Source organism: Pristis pectinata, chromosome 12 (assembly GCF_009764475.1).
Source record: "Pristis pectinata isolate sPriPec2 chromosome 12, sPriPec2.1.pri, whole genome shotgun sequence".
In the NCBI taxonomy this organism is placed as follows: domain Eukaryota; kingdom Metazoa; phylum Chordata; class Chondrichthyes; order Rhinopristiformes; family Pristidae; genus Pristis; species Pristis pectinata.
Genome location: NC_067416.1, coordinates 30867351 through 30885241, shown reverse-complemented (window position 1 = coordinate 30885241; position 17891 = coordinate 30867351). Strand labels below are relative to the sequence as shown.

The 17891-nt window shown below is 39.6% G+C and overlaps 1 protein-coding gene across 1 annotated transcript in view; it reads left to right on the top strand.

The window, feature by feature from the left end:
* The window catches only part of LOC127576924 (myoferlin-like), a 183359-nt gene that overhangs the window by 102060 nt on the left and 63408 nt on the right, over positions 1 to 17891 (top strand). The window contains 5 exon segments of the mRNA XM_052027748.1: positions 3575 to 3700; positions 6266 to 6421; positions 7793 to 7884; positions 9822 to 9992; positions 10441 to 10583. Coding sequence (XP_051883708.1) covers positions 3575 to 3700; positions 6266 to 6421; positions 7793 to 7884; positions 9822 to 9992; positions 10441 to 10583 — 688 coding nt within the window.

Sequence of the window (17891 nt, the reverse complement as noted above, 5' to 3'; positions counted from 1 at the left end):
CTGACTCTTAAAGCGTTACAGTATAAATTCTACACTACCATGCCCTTGCACATGCAGAAGTTCAAGACAGGATGAACAGATAGCTAAAGGCAAGCATAGTCTGCTTCATTAAAAAAGTTGGCTTGCACCCACAAATTCTTTTATTTACTATAAAAATAAACTTAACTGCCTAGAAATGAGATCACGGGGTTCAGTTTTGGGGGGGAAAAAACAATACAAATGAAAATTGGTTTTTACCTGGTGTGGAACATATTGCAACCATTTACTGAATTGCATCGCTGCATTCCAAAACTTTAAGCAGGCACTTCCAATCATGTTAATTGCATGCACCACCCAACATCATCATTGCTCATGCAATTTTGTTTCAGGGCACAGTCGGTGTACATAATGCTAGTTCAAGAGAACATAAACTAAGTTTCCATAATGCTCCCAGTTCTCTGGCTACAACATTTAAAGGCCACTCCAGCCAAGTATAACCTTTGCAATCTGCTGCAGACACACTGGAAGTTGCTCATTTAAGATGAGAGCTACTCCTCGTAACCATAGACATAGTTAGCGAGCTCCACTACCATCCTGATATTTGGATGAACTTTCATGGTAATCTTGCTGGCTGTGCATTGTTTGAGTGAGGGCTTCAGGCCAGATGCCACAGATATGCAAGAGGGCCCAAAAGGAGAGGCATTAGAAGCACTCACATTTGAAGACAATATCACCACAAAGTCTACTTGGACACATGCTCCTACCTTGACCTCCATGGAGCAACCTCTCTGCTCATTCAGAGCTCCAGCCACACCAGATGAACTGCTCTGCCCATGTAGGTCAAGGTCACTGTCAAATTCAACACCTTAGTCTCAGCGCATTCCAGGCTGATCTGTACCATAATCTCAACTTTTGCGCACAACAGCACCAAGAGAAAACTCAACCTCTATTCACTAGGGAAAAGGACTTCCTCTACCCCTATTTTGAAGAGAAGGCTGCACAAGCATGTGAATGCCATCTCTGCAAAATTATTCTCTTCTGCTCTCCCCATTCCTTCACGGGGCATCATTCAGAGCCACTGAGCTCCATCTTAAGTGATGCAAGGGTAAGAGAAATCCAATATTCATCAAGCTTCTGTCAGTTTTCAGCACTTCTTGCTCATAATTTTGCTAACGTATCCTTTACAGTGCTGGATGATCACAGCATTACCATGAGCATTTTGGTGGATGAGAATATACTGTGCAAGCATCATCTGATTTAGGGCATTTATAAGACTGTGAACAGGATGCTCTTTTTGCTGGGGAATGTACCTAGATACTAACTGTACTTATGGTTGGATTAATTCATTGATAACCAATATGCAGTTTGCTTTGTCTGACGTGGCCACCCAAGCTAAATTTCAACCCCACCCTGCATTATCTATAGAGAGGTGCCCAGACACGTTTCAAGGCCAGTGAATGTTCCGCTAACAATTCCTTTACTTAGTGCAGCAAGTTAGATTTAGATATCTTTTATTAATCACATGTACATCAAAACACACAGTGATCTTTTGCGTAGTGTGTTCTGGAGGCATCCCACAAGTGTCGCCATGCTTCTGGCACCAACATAACATGCCCACAACTTCCTAACCCATACGTCTTTAGAATATGGGAGGAAACTGGAGCACCCGGAGGAAACCCATGCAGACACTGGGAGAACGTACAAACTCCTTACAGGCAATGGTCAGAATTGAACCTGGGTCACTGGCATTGTAGTAGCATTGCCTCCTTGAGGCAACAATGAGCAATAGTGCATCTTTACTTCAGTAAATACTTGACATATTTATTACACAGAACTCTCCAACACAGAGCAGACTTCTCCTTTCTTACAAGTGAAGGTCTGTTAACTGCTGTGCAATTGATTGAAGTGAAACCTTGAGCTTCCTAAACTTTCCATTGACACAAAATTCCTATCCCAAAAACCTAACTCAAGCTGTAATCAGTGAGGCACAGATGGTCAGCCAGAGCCCCACAGGTGTGCCTGGCTCTGGTACTGGATTGTATACTTTATTCCACCATCATCTTGAAGCAACCAGGCCAAGACCTCGCCCTATAACCCATCAGGGGCAGGTTTTGAATCTTGGCCCTAAACTGAAGATCATTGACCATTCGCCAGATTTTTATTCCAGCAATTTTGACGTCAACTAATTGTAAACACTTTTTGAAAGCTGTCCATCAAATACAAACATTGGCACCTTTCACAACAAGGCAAAAAAAGTTTTTTTTCTCAAAAAAATATATATAGTATTTGCTGGAAGTATTTGATATATTTTGGGATCTGAACATATTTGCATCTCGATTGAACAGTTTCTTCCAATCAGAAATTTAATTAAGGCAACCTGGATTTTACAATTCAAAGGAAGGCACTGGGCAGCCACGGTAGTGTAGTGGTTAATGTAAAGCTATTACAGCGCCAGTGACCCGGGTTCAATTCCCGCCACTGTCTGTAAGGAGTTTGTACGTTCTCCCCGTGTCTGCGTGGGTTTTCTCCGGGTGCTCCGGTTTCCTCCCACATTCCAAAGACGTACGGGTTAGGAAGTTGTGGACATACTATGTTGGCGTCGGAAGCGTGGCGACACTTGCGGGCTGACCCCAGAACACTCTACGCAAAAGATGCATTTCACTGTTTTTTGATGTACATGTAACTAATAAAGAAGTCTTAAAGAAAAATGTGGAGGTGAGCTGGAGATCAGATGCTGGTGTATGGACTGCAGCACCAATGTGCTGAAGAGTGGGGAGTGCGTGCACTTTGCACCTGGCCCCTCAGCTTTCTGTCAGCACCATCCAGCAAGGCCATTCAATTGTATGGGCTTGCCAATGTTGAGAAAAAGGCACAGGTTATTTTCATGCTCTAAATATTTTCAAGCATATCAGTGTTTCCAATGAAATTGTTTTGTTTAACAGTTTAAAAGTCTGTAACATAGTTAACAAGACAATGTGGGTGTGAGGGACCTTTAGATGAGGCCCGGCTGCAGTATAGAGCCTGCTTTACCACAAGTACAGAGTCAGCTAGGTTGGCCATCCATATCTGCAAAAGGTTAGTGCAGACGGGTTTGATCAGTGGGTTTAATCCAGGATGATCCGGCTCAACATTTCGCTGTTTCCAATGTAATTGCTCTGCTTTGGAGTAGGTTATATTTATAACATAACTAAGTTTGCAAATGATATCCAGCAGTGGCACATTAACACTGCTAAAGGTTTTAATTAGGATTAATGTGTTACCTAGGCTGCCTATATGCTGTTGTCCTTGCCAGTTAGATTCCAAAGGTCTGTTTTCTACCTTCACTTGAAATTGAGAGAGTTTGACATTTTGCATTGCCTGTAGACATATAGCTGTCAACACAATTAAGAGAGATGATTTTAAAACTGTCACTGCCTGGACACTTTCAGATTACACCTGGCCCTAACTGTTGCCAATAATCAGTCCCACACCAGCTTCCATCTAGATAAGGTGATTTTGCCTTCCAGGCAAAAAGTGAAGTGGGACTAGTTGGTGATAAGAGTGCTTCTTGCCTCTTGCTCGTTTAATTTGGCTTCCTTGTCTTCCCTCCCTACAGGTGTATGACACAGAACTGGAGGATGTCCCTGAATTCAAAGGGCTGACTGATTTCTGCCAGACATTTAAACTCTTCAGGGGCAAATCTGAGGATGATGAAGATCCATCAGTTGTGGGTGAATTTAAGGTGGGCCTTTTTCTACAAAATAAAGTGCAGACAAATGCTGTCCCATTGTCTTCTTTAAAAGATTTTTTAAAAGTATGAGGATTTAAATATACTTTTGTACTTGAACCTTGCATGTATCAGGTGAAAGTCTAACTCTGCGATTTGTATTCAGCAAAAAAAAATCCAGTTCACCTGCCTTTTTAAAGGTTATAATTCAACATGGAGCACAACATATTCTCTTTCCAAATAGTCCAAAGGGCTAACTAAAAACAAGTGATCTGAATATATATTTGGCTTCTCTGCAGACTCTCATAATAAATTACTGCTTTCTTAAACAACTGGTTAATATACCTTCAGGAGTTATGCCATTCATCCCTATGTAGTTATAAACTGTATCATTTGGAGGGGCATGCAGTTGAAATTACCATATTGCTGGGGTTGTCTTCCACCAACAACTTTGGAGCAAAGTAATTCAGAAATGGACTTCTTTCTGTAGGGATGAATTGAACATTTTATTGGTTTTGAGTTTCTCTCATTGAGAATATCTCATCACCCCACAGAAAAATGACTAGATTCAGATTTTCCCCATGCATTGTGCTGGACTTGCACTTATCCCTTGGATCACAAACAATGTTAAAATATTTGTTGTTAGTTGAAAAAATCCAGGACAAATGGACTCCTTGTTAATTTGATGACTAACCATGTGGTCCCAAAGCTCAAACTAGCTGGTAGACAAATGATTCTCCCTCCTTCTTCCATTTCTTTCCCACCCCCAAACCCACATCACCCAGTTTCATTCCTCATTCCCCCACCTGGATTCTATCTGCCCATATCCTTTCCATTGTCTGGTTCCACTTATCACTTACAGATTCCAGTGTCTGCAGTCTTTTATCTCCACTTATATTCCAGCCTCTGTCTCTACCTCCATCTCCTAACCCCACCTGGCTCCATTTGCCCATCATCTCTAAACCCCCCCACCCCCCCCCCCCCCCACCCCCCGTGTGGTTCCTGTTGCCTGCCAACCACTGCCTCTCCCCTCCCTCTCGTTCCCTTTATACTGGCCATCTCCCCTCTACACTCTCAGTCCTGATGCAGGGCCTCAACCCGAAACATTAACTATCCATTTTGCCTCCACTGATGCTGCCTGACCCTCTGAGTTCCTCCAGCAGTTTGTTTTTTTTTTCGCTCTAGATTACAGCATCTGCAGTCTCTTGTGTCTCCTAGATAGCAGAGAGACCCATTTTCAGTTGTATCAGAGATCCTGGGATTTCCTTCCATTAGAATAACCAAGACCACAGAGACTATAAAGCTCCCAAGTCAGGCTGGTAGTTATGGACAAGTTAAGTGTTCATTAGGCCCTACAGTCGGAGTTTACCCCTCAGTTGAAAAGAAAATCAGTGGTATTCCACCTGTTGCTGCCACATTTTCTGTGTGGCCTTCTCTCTAGGTGCATAGCAGCTGCATTAAGAAACTGGAGCAATGAGAAACAAATGGCTTTGTTAACCTTAATTTCATTCCTAATCCTTTAAGAAGACCTTAAGGGGGGGGGGGGGGGGAGGAAGAATTAAAGGGGATCAGAACAGCAAGTTTTTCACATGGAGGGTGGTGGGTATATGGAATGAGCTGCCAGAGGAAGCAGTAGAAGCGGGTACAATTATGTTGAAGGTATTTGGATAGACGCATGGTTGGGAAAAATTTGGAGGGATATGGGCCAAATGCAGGCAAATGGGATGAGCTTGGGTAGGCACCTTGGTTGGCATGGACAAGTTGGGCTAAAAGGCCTGTTCCTGTGCTGTACAACTCCATGACTCTATTGGTCTGACCCACAAAGATACGGATTACAAAGCAGTGGTGAATTTGTAGATGAGTACACCTAAATCAGTCAGGAAGGATTCCTTCAGACTAAACAAAAATGATGAAAAACAGGTAATTTCATACTCTCAATTTATTTTGATGGATTATTTGCCTGCCCAGCATTTATAGGTTTTATTTCATTCCTTTTTAATCCCTCTCCATCCTTGGTTCTCTGGAAGTGTACTTAAATTAGGCTTCTCTAACGTTGCCCATTTCTGATGAAAAGTCTTTGACCTGAACCGTTTCTCTTTCGACAATTGCCCTCTGATCTGCTGAGTATTCCCTGTTTTGTTGATTTCCCACATCTGCAGATTTTTGCTTTTAAATCTGTTGAAGGTCCAAAGCTTGGTAAGTGATGATAAAATACCAGCAAAATACTCCAGATGCTGAAAAATACTGCAGATCCTGGAAATCTGAAATAAAAACAAATGATTGAATACTCAACAAGTTGGGCAGCATCTGTGGAGAAATGGTGAGTATTTCAGGTTGAAGACTACTCATTGGAGCTGAGGTTATTGACCTGAAATCCTAATTCTGTTTCTTTCTGACCTGAGTGTTTCTGTATGATAGTTCCATTAAAATAGTTTGTGCAAACACAGTCAGTTTTCTTTTTGACCTGAACCTTGCCCAAAAATAATTAGGAAATGCTGCAATTGCCTTGAATTTATTTCAGTGAATTACTTACCTGTCAAGTGCTGTTGATCTTTCATTTCATTTGCCTATGTATTGTAGGGTTCCTTCAAAATTTATCCTTTAAGTGATGATCCTGCTGTTAAAATGCCTCCACGCCAGTTTTTAGAGCTACCTGATAGTGGAACTCAGGAATGTTTGGTGCGAATTTACATCATACGAGCCATTGACTTACAACCGAAAGATAATAATGGCAAGGTAAGAAACTTGAATGTGGCATGATATTTGGCACAAATCTGCTGACATCTGTGCTGGCGTACAATTATTTCCAGAGGCTTGTCACTGGATTAAGAGGGGAATGTGGGTAGTAGTGGCCTTTATCTTTTTGGATTCTCTCCTTTTCAGAAGACTGGGTTGAAAATCTGCTGTTGAAGTGTGCACCCTTTTATTTTGGTGCCCTCATAGTTGTTTGTTTCCCTACCAACTGCTTGCACACCAGTTCCCGTGATGAAAAGGAGACTGGATAACCTGAATGCAATGGACAATGGTAGTCACACACCGCACGCCCAACCCACCCCGTCAAACACCATCCCAAGCACCACTCAAAGAATTTGAGAGTTAGTTTCTAAATTGAGAAAATTGTATTATGTATTTCTGACTGCTGTTTTGAGCAACAAAATGGACAGTTAATCTATATAATAGATTAACATTTCTTTCAATTTCTTTTGTCCTTTGTTGGCATCTCATCACAAGGGCTGGGAGTGGCTGGGCACTGGTTTTGCATTGAACCTTCCTGTTGATGTCCAGCCAGTAACTAAAATAATCAAGAGTCCAGGGACAATGTTATTGACCTCCTTTCTCCAATCTTCCCTCTTTTCTAATACCCTGGAATACCTGAGGCCAATTGAACTTATTACCACTACCTCACTGGTCTACATTTATTATGAAGTTTGGTTGTGGTTTTGAACTGCAGCTCTATTTATATCAATATAAGTCAAGCTGGTTAAACATTTGTTTTGGGTACTTTGTTTCCAACATATGGTTTCTTGGTGCATAGTACCTTGCTGTCTTTGCTGGAAACCCTTTCCAAAGCAAGCTGATCTAAGGTTTGACTGGGTTTAGTGTCTAGGTCAGAAAAGAGGGGGAGCAATAAAGCCAAGACAAACCAACAGCTGTAATACTTGACCTGCAGCTCTTTACTGACTAATGAGTTTATAATGCAAGAAGCAATGTTTCTCTGTTGCTTTTCCTTTACAAAAACTCTGATCCCTCAATGTAGATGTGTTGGTTGTCCATTACCTAGTCACCCCTACAAAATTTCCATTTGTGTTTCTGATACCAGAAGCAGATTTTCACTAATATGAAGCATGTTCATACTTGCAAATCTGAACATAACAAAAATGTGGTTTCATTTTCGGTTCAGCTTTTGGGTGGAATTTCTGGTGGTAAAATTACCATCTAGCCAGCTGCCAGAGACCAGAGGTGTGGAATGGGCAAAGTGGCTGTTATCCAGCAGTCTTGATGTCCTTGTATTCTTGTCAACCTGATTTAATTTTAGCAAAATAACTCCCCCCTCCGTAGCCAGATTTGTTGCATAAATTTTCTCCTAAAACCCATTTTTTCTTTCAGTGTGACCCATATGTGAAGATCAGCTTGGGTAAAAAATCAATAGAAGATAGAGACAATTATGTTCCTAACACTTTGAACCCAGTGTATGGCAGGTAATATACATATATTTTGCATGTTTTATGCATATTCTAATAAATTCTGTGAATAGAAGTAGCCTTGAGGGTTAAATGGGCATCTTTAGATTTAATAGTTTTTTGCTTCCATATATCATTTCAGCTGCATGATCTTAAGTGGTTTGTCTTTTCCTCTTTTTCTTCTCCCCCTCCCTCCACAAAAGCAACTACAAGTAGCCATTCCTTTATTGCTTGTCCAAGTAGCCATTCACTTATTCATTTAACTCTTATTAGCAACTTTAAATGATCTCTTAATCTACTGGTATACAACAGTTCAATCATACGACATCCTTTTAGTGTTTTCAAAATCAATACTTTGCCAGGTTGATTAACCTAATGATCAGCAGGACTTCAGGATGCGGCATAGGGACAGTGTACAATCGTAGCCCAAATTGATTAAAACAAAACACATAAGCAGATACAAGGTGGACTTCACCCTGAGCATAAAACCTTTGGAAATAGTTTAGATATGTGGTCAAGCATGGGATACGTGGTGATCTATTATCTATTGCTCAACAGACATCAATGTTTGGTAGGACACCAGTGAAACCGCTTTTCTGTAAATAATGACCTAAGTGGGCAGGCTGTGCCTCAACTTAACATTGCATCTGAAAGGCAATGCTGCCAGCAGTGCAAGACACAAGCATCTGCCTGGATTTCTCTACAGGTTCTGCAGTCAGGCTTGATTCTACAGCTATGTCTCTTGGAGATGAGAGTATGACTAGAAAGCTAAGAATAACCTTGATAGTGAAAAATGACAGAACATGTACTTGTGGGCCAAATGATTGGAGTACTAGTTGAAAAAGCAATAAGACCACAAGCTAGATTCGGATTAGTTTATTGTCATATACACCAGGGTGCAATCAAATTTCATGCTCATGTGAAGCTCACAGAGTAAACCGTATACATAGTAATAATAAATTGAAGAGTGTAAAACCAACAGAATGGTGCAAACTGAGGAAGTGCAAATAGAAACGCTAAAGTGACAATAACAGAAGTAGAAGTAAAGAATTCGAGAATGTGGCAGCACCACCAGGAAGGGTACATGAAAGAGTTGATTGGTTCAGAAGTCTGATAATAGAGGGGAAGAAGCTATTTTTGAATTTGGTCACCTGGGCATTCAAGCTCCTGTATCTTCTAGAGGTAGAAAAGATAAAATGGAATAACCATGGTGGCAGCAATCCTTGACTATACTGTTAACCTTCCTGATGCAATGCACTGAGAATCTATGGTAGTTCCCCATTCAGACTGCATCATGTACACTGCTTATGCTAGGCATAATTCAAACATGGCTCATGGTTGAGTGCTGTGCAAAGGTAGTCTAGCCTTTGGTTCAAAGGGTGGCATTGGCAAAAATGTAGAAAAATCGTGTTCTTTAGGGAACTTCCCAGAAATGGATCCAACATGAAACACTCAAGAATATCCAGAATAGTGCTTTAAGATTGGTTGTAGTTGTCTGACAAGAGTATAAATTCAAACTGAAATTGGTTCCAGATAACTTTAGAGTCGAAAACACTTTTTTTTTCTGCATTAGATAGGTTAGAACAAAAAGAAATGTTGCTTAATGAGCTATAAAATGGATAGAGTGGCCTCAATCTTTTGACATTGATAAGTTCTCTGACAGTGAAATTTGGTATTTAATTATCACAACTTGAAACAGTCTTTCTCATTTCCCTGGCTTGAGTATCAAGAAGGTCTCTTGTCTGGCCAGTTGAGGTCGCTCAAGTTTTCATTGAACAGGCATTAAACCCAATTCTTCTGGCTGAACTAATTGCTGAATGCATGCTCCAACCAGTTATGTTGAGAGCAGTTATATTGCTATCTCAAGTTTTTAAAAAAAAGTCCAAATCCTTGCCTTAGAAAAGGTATAGCATTGGATCAAAAAATTAATTACCATTTTTATCCTTTGTTTTTAGGATGTTTGAAATTACTTGCAATTTACCTACGGAGAAAGATCTCAAAATTGCACTCTATGATTTTGATTTGTTGTCACGTGATGAAAAGGTTGGAGAGACTATTATTGATTTGGAAAACAGACTTTTATCACGCTTTGGAGCTTGTGTTGGATTGCCCCAATCATATTCTATGTAAGTACTGAAGGTGTATTAACTGGAGTCTTTTTTTTTTGAATGATTATCTCTTTCGTTCTTTTAACTGTTCCCTCCTCTCCCTGATACTCAGTTCCTAGAAAATGGCCACAAAGTCCTGAATCATTCTCTGGGTTCAGGTATAATGCCTTGCGCTAGCTCTGCCCATGAGCTGGTGTTTAGTAAAATACCAGTTTTCCTTGTACATATTGCGCACACACATTATTGGGTAATAATTGGAAATGAGATCATAGAATTTTCTCCCTGCTTGTGCCTGGCTATTAGGATGAAGTAAAAGGTTCTCACTGGTCTATGTAATGTTCACTTAAAAAGAAATTCATTGCATGAGTGTTTTGATGAGATCTTTCATCTTTAATCAGATTAACTTTATTTTTGTTTCTATATGGTTGATTTGGATGTGACTAACTTAATTGGCTTACGTCAACAGATCTGGAGTAAATGCGTGGCGCGATCAGCTCAAACCATCCCAGCTGTTGAACAATTTGGCAAAGATGAAGGGCCTTTCTCCACCTGTTATCACTAGCAGCAGACTCTCCTATAACGGTCAAGAATATGTACTAAATGAAATTGGTAAGTGCTTTTGCTATTGAAAAGTAGCAGAGAAACATCAATCACAGTAGTTCTCAAATGAGGAAAGTAGAATTAATGTGAAGTGGATTGTTCTTTCCCAGTTCAATTGGAATATGATTAATTGTCTAGGAGCAAATGTATTGAACATTTTCTGGTCAAAATACTTGTGTTCTAAACTACAGGAAATGTCCTCTTAGTAGAATGGTAAATGTTGCTGCTGCTTTGAAACAAAATCATCCACTGTAGTAGTAAGCTATATACCAAGATGTATCAAGTTGGAAATCAAATCTTGGTAGTGAATGGGAGTGTAACACAACATGGTTAGTTGACTGCATCCAGAAAGCAGCAGATGTGTTTTTAAAAAAAAAAATCAGCTTCTGCCCCAAATCTGCAAAGAGTTAAAGTGAGAAATGTCTGGTTTGAAGATGTGTGCTGCAGAGGACAAGATGTTCAGGAGCAACTTCTGGGTTATTGCAAGTGTGGCAGTATGCAACTTGGAAGAGAAAGGGAAAATAAGACCCAAGATGCAGTTGGCTACATACCCAACAGTTATAAGATATCTTTATTAGTCACGTACTGTACATGGAAACACAGTGAAATGCATCTTTGCGTATAGTGTTCTGGGGGCAACCTGCAAGTGTGGCCACACTTCTGGCGCCAACATAGCATGCCCACAACTTGGGAGGAAACCGGAGCACCCGGAGGAAACCCGTGCAGACACGGGGAGAAAGTACAAATTCCTTAGTTGTTGTCTAACTTGAATAAACAGCAAGTATATCAGATGTCATTTCATGTCCTTCATGGATTTGAAATTTGTATCAAAGTATTTTCTTGTCCCCAACAGCATATCATCAAGTCTCGCATTTCCCCACTTTAAATCTTAACAAATTTAGGACACGGTAATTTTTTTTAACACTTCTTATGCTGTCTGTTTACAGTAAGTAACTATACTGTGTTACATCACCATATTCCTGTTGTCTCCTGATTTGAGCAAAAGTGATTTTAGTGAATTTAGATACTGAATTGGCTTATTATTTTCACATGTACTGTGATAAAGTGAAAAGCTTTTGTTTGCATACCATCTGGGCAAGTGGACAGGAGTACATCGAGGTAGTACAAAAGGAGAACAAAACAGAATGCGGAATATACTGTAAATTCATAGAACTGAGATTTAAGTGTGGAAAGATTAAAATAAATGTAATGAATAGATCTGCTGAAGCCATCTCACAAAGAGTTGCCACACTCCAGCACCACTATCTTGCACAGCTATTTTTGTAGAGTGGAATGGAATGCCCCTTTATGAAGGATAAGGACACTAATAGGTAGGTATGTAGTTGAGGATGCCATTTCAGCTCTGTCAATATTTGAATTCGGTTAGTATCATATAGTTTGAGGACAGAGCAAGAATGTGTTTCATGTCTAAACCTGTTTTTCTTGCAATATTTTCTTTTCACTGTTGGTGGCACGTAAACTTGAAGCAGAAGATGAGTTCATTTTGTTTTTGAGGCTTTGAATGCAAATAGTCTGCATAGTCTGTCATAGTTTTGACAGTTATGCTTGTGGTTGAGTTCAATGCTCATTTTCTTTTGTGCCCTTTAAGTGGTGACACCTTGTGTTCACGCATTTTCATGGAGATAACTCTGTTTTATTGGGAAGGTCTCTGTACCATCCATTCCACATTCAGCAACTAAATAGAGCATGAGGGACATTGTGAAAATTATTGATTATACATCCAAATTCAGAAGGTTAATTAGTTTCTATTTAAAAGATTTCACTACCAAATCCCAACATTGCAAAACAGTGTCAGGTTTTTTTTTGATGGTTGTATTGATCACTTTCTGTTTCCATTAAATGACCCCACCCCCCCCCCAAAAAAAAAGTCCATACAATATATAGATTATGGAATAACTGCTGGAGGTATTGCAAATGAACGATGTCTGTTCATGAGGCACATTAGTCTTATTCTGACACCCAGTGAATTTATTGCTGCTGTCACCAACCAACATTCCTAACTTTGTTCTTCTTTTTAGTTTTATAAACATTTGAAATTTCCCACAGATTACTCAGCATTGCGGGAAAGGCAAGTTCATACTTGGGCTAATCCTTTGACTCATGGTTGAGGCTTAATTATGACAGTGGTGCTTCTTGGTGAGTGTCCCTTTAAAGCACCTGGACAGTAGTGTAGTTGTGTGTGTGGCTTTATCTGACTACTGCGAGTGAAGTTGCTGGTACGTAACAGTGCCAATTCAATCTGGGAGTTAGGGCTGGGTGCGAGTCCCATTCCATTGATGCAAGTCCATAGTTATACTGGCATTCTGGTGCAATACTGCAGAAGTGCCGTATTGTTGAAGGTACTGTTTTTCCAATGAGACATTGACCTTGAACCCCATCTCCCCTCCATAATGAACCTAAAAGATCCCATGGCATTCTCTGAAAATGGAGTTTTTCTGGTGACTAGTTCAACATGTATATGTGAAGCCGTTATCACTTAGTTTGGTTATTTATGTTGCTGTTTATGTTGCTGTTTACGGGAATTTTCTGTGTGAAGATTGGCTGCTATATTTCCCTGCATTACATTTTACAGTAGGTAATTGACTGTGTATTGTGCCAGAAGATGATTTAGATGGTTTCCAAAATGTTTTTCCACTGAACTCAAAGGAAGAAAAAAGATCTCTCCTTGTTCCTTGGGTGTACGCTACCCTTGTTCATCTACTCTTTTTCTTTTTAAAAAGAAAAAGACACATGCTACTTCTGCAAACTCTCTCGATCAATCATTGGCTGTGTGTAAAGTTTAGATAATGATTTAACCACCTTGACTTGATGTGGTCTTCATATTTGCCGAGGCCTCGCTCTATAATCAGCTACTTTTAGATCCAGGTTAATCGGGATACTGTAGGTGGAAATCTTTGCGGAAAAATTCATGTGGTTTCTTTTAGTGGGTAATCTGGTAATAAAATAATTGCTCACTTAGGTTGGATGTATTATGTCCCACCTCCACGCCCTGCCTTTGGTAGTCTTATGTGACCAGTCCACTGATATATTGCCTTTCATGCCATTTGGAAAATGAACACTTTATCTATAACCTAACTAGATCATACTTTATTGTTAATTGTATAGCCTCCACACAATCCCCTCCCCATGCCCACTCCTCCCTCTTTAATATTTATATAACTAATTAAAAAGAAAAATGGCCTTTTTATTCTAGTACCAATGTATGTTTTCTTCAGGATTGCAGGGAATGGTACGAAAGATTAATATTAAAAATTTCTGGTTAGCAATTTTTTTGAGGTTGGTGCTGAAAGGCATTTTCTCAAAAGACAGAAGGTTGCGACGTACTGTCAAAATACTGATGCCCAGTTACTGAATCGGTTTATTAAGTAGTCAAGGCAAAACTCTGTTTCCAGGAAACTTCTTAAAAATTCTCCCTCACTTGGACTTCAAATGTATTGCTTTGTAAGCTTGCATTGATTGGAGACCATAACTTGTCATAGCTTTGTTTGCAGTCTAGGATAAGGGTCATAATTGCAAGTGGCAAGTGCTTCCACTAGTGCCAAGGATATCCAACCTCATTGTGCTTTGAGTAGACCGAGTCAGGTGTTCAGTGGAATAGGGTGCAGGACTGCAGCAATAAAAACATGTTGATGAACTATAATTTACCCAGTTGCTCCTCTACGAACTTTTGCTCGCTGTGTGACCTGATATTATCTGCTGCCTTAACACTCGGAGCATTTTCTGGTTGTAATTAGACCATTGGAGAGACATCAACTCAATACAATACACGTGGTCTGTTTGGCAGAGTGGCAGGTCTCTTGCTGAATGTGTATCCATGTCCTACAGCAGAGTGACAAAGACTGAAAATTATCCGGACAATCCAGTACTTTACTGATTCTTTTGACGGCAGGTGTTGATATAATTAATACAGTAGATGAAAAGCAAATAGATGTGATCACAGAAAGCTGAGACATCATCAAACTGCTGGGCTCTGTTAGAACGTCATTTTTTATACATGTTAGACTTTATGGATCTCTGCTTGTAGACACAGGCCCTTGCTTTCACTCTGGAGGCTGATCCGTGGTTTAATCTTTTATGTTTTTGTTCTGGTGCATCTAAAAATATGACATGATTGAAGCTTGTAGTTTAATACATGCATCCTGATGCTGTCAAATCCAGATGGCTTCCAGCATCGTGCAGGTGTGTAATTCTAAACTACCAAATTACTTTCCATTTAAATTAAAGTTGCAGAAATATTCACCGACATCACTGATTGTGAAGCTTTACATAACTGAATTCATCTTTACATCAGAGTAAATAGTGCTTAAAATTGACTCTTAATATCTAGATTTGATAGAAATTGATTTAAATGATGCATTCCTAATTGAACCATTTGAAGTTAAAGCAGAATGACTAATGAAGTTGTAATTAACTATATGTGAATTTTTAAATAGTTTTAAATAAACTCCATTGTGGAAACATTTGAACTTTTCAAATGTGTGCACTTATCTTGATATTGCCCCAGGAATTAAAATATTTTCTTAACTTAAAATTCTGCACATTTCCATTACTGAAAAATCTCAAGGATATTAGGTTGTTCTGAACGTGAGTGATTTGATGTATTGAGGCCCGGAACAAAAATATCATATCAACTTTAAATCTCTTTAAAAACCGGACAGGCAGAATTCAAAATTCAGTTTAAGCTTAAAAACAAACCCCTTGGCCAAATGTTCTTAAATCAAAATCAACTATGGCAATATAAGGCTAATTGGCAACCAATCTGGTGTTTACTGTGTGGAATGTGGTAAAATTATGTACAGGGTCATTCAGTTTGACACATTGGTAGTAGAAGCAAAAGGTTTATGGTCTGTTTGTGATCTTAACCAAACAAACTTGACACAACAGTCTTGGTATACTATTTACTTTTCTAGCACAATGAACCACAAGGTGACATAGCTTGGAATTAATGGTTAAATTTTTAATCAGTTTGATCTAGGTTACTGTGCACCAGGGCAAAGGGAAACATCAAATTTAAGTCTGATTCAGTTGTAAAGTGCTGCATGGCTGCTGATCACTGTACTCTTCCTCATATTAAGAAAGCTTTAAATGTAACCAATTAACCCAGTTGTATAAACACTTTATTTAATTGGGCGAGAGACGTCCCATGCAAGCTCTTCAACAAATGAAGCAGTCCATGCTGAAAGACCTAAATGTGTTCAGGCATAGCTGATAAATGACAGGTGTACCAGAGCAGGCCAGCAGCTGGCTATCCTGTGGTAAGCGACTCGCCACCTGATGCCCCAAAGCTTTTCTATCACAAGGCATGAGTCAGGAATGTGATGGGATTCTCTTCAGTCGCACGGATCCTACAAATCCCACGAAGCTTTACACCATCCAAAAATGGCCAATTGCTTGAGTGGAATCCTGTCATCCACCCCAAACAATCATTCCCTTCACCACCAGTACAAGAGGCTGCAGGGTATACAGTCTACAAAACTCACTGTAGCTACTCTCCCAAGATACTCCAACCACACCTCCCAAATCCATGATCTCCATCACCAAGAATGACATGCAGCAGATGCATGGGAACACCAGCACCTGAAGGCTCCAAGTTGCACATCATCCTGATTTGGAAATATGTCACCAGTCCTTCATTATCTCTGGATCTAATCCTCTATCCAGCAGTACTGGTGGGAGTACATTCACCCAGAAGGATCAGTAGCATTTCAGATTAAGGTAATGGGGAAACTTTGGGTAGGGCTTGCAGCCTGCCATTTTTTTGAGGGCAATTAGTGATGGGGCAATAAATACTGCCCTTGCCAGCAACACCCAGATGTAAAATTAATTGTTGATGACAATGTGTAGTTCCATCAAATATCTTACAGATGTATCTTGCTTTTAGAAACTGATGGTGTTGGTAGCTGAAATTGCGCACTATACCTTTTTTGGTCATAAAATCTTTTTTTTTAATCTTGATGTTTATTACCTAATCTATTTGAGACCACACTGTAAGTTGATTTGGTGTTACCGATCAACATATTGATATCCCTTTTTGTATTTCCAAGTAACTGCCAGTGCAGGTAATTTAACATCTGCCCAATTCCAGTCAATGTTCTGCTGCCACAGGCAGGTCTGACTGCACAGTGCAGCTGCACTTCATTTCCAAATGCATCTAACATTACACCATATGCAATTGGTGCAAAGTTATTTGTGAATGTGCTGTCCAAATGCAGCTGAGTTTTAGTTTTGCTGGTATTTTTTTTATATAATGTGAAGTCACCACCTGCTCTGAGTAACAAGAGGATGCTCATGCCATGACTTGTGGTATACTCCCATTGCAATATCTCTGCAGTATGAGGGCAATTTAAGTTGCTTTAACATTTTGTACCAAAAGCTCTATGCCAGCATCATTTATTTGCATTTTAATTAAGTGCATTTTTGTAAAGGACTTGATTGATTTAAGTTTTCCACATTATTTGATACTGAAACATTGCTCTGTTGGCAGCTGCTTGTACATCCAATGCAGACAAATAGGTCTAAAGGGGTCTCTTCACCTTCATCTCCTGCAGCCCAAATAGTTTTGATTTGAGTAAGTCAAGATGCAGATTCAAATTTGCACCCTCAGGATTTACTTTAATTGATATCTATAAATGACAGATAAAAGGTCACACTCATTCTCTTGGGGCAGAAGGCCAAGGGCTCAAGTCCCACTCCTGAGATCCAAGGCTGACCTTTCAGTGCAGTAGTAGCAGAGGTTGCCTTTTTGATGAGATGCTAAGGCCAGAAGTTGTCTTCCCCTTTCAAGATTGGTGGAGGGGTCAATGCATAGGTACCTTTTTGTATCATTAATTGAGACTTTGGTACCTGTGAAGCAGAAATTAGAAAAAAATGAATATTAGTTGCAGCCAGTTTTAGATAATCCTGCTTTATTCTGATGTACTCCTATTTACAAATCTCCTTAAGAGGAGAATGAGGAACTCTTGCACTTTGAGAAGATGTTGAATAATGCTGAATAACATTTTAAATTTATGTTACATCAAGCTTTCCTGTATCAATAGTGTTTGCTAGTTTCGTGTAATAAACTGGCTAAGTGCAATAGATGTGATTTTTGTTTAGCCTGCTATACCAATTCACTCTACAATGTAAAGAAATTTAATTTTAATTCGTTCCTGTGATCAACAGAGCAATTTGTGTTGAAACCCAGATAATTTTGCTTGGAATAAAGCTGGGGGGGATTTTGCTGTTTCATTCCTGAAAGGCCAAGATTTCCTTCTCTGATTACCAATTTACTAGATTTGGGTATTCTGTAAATTTTTT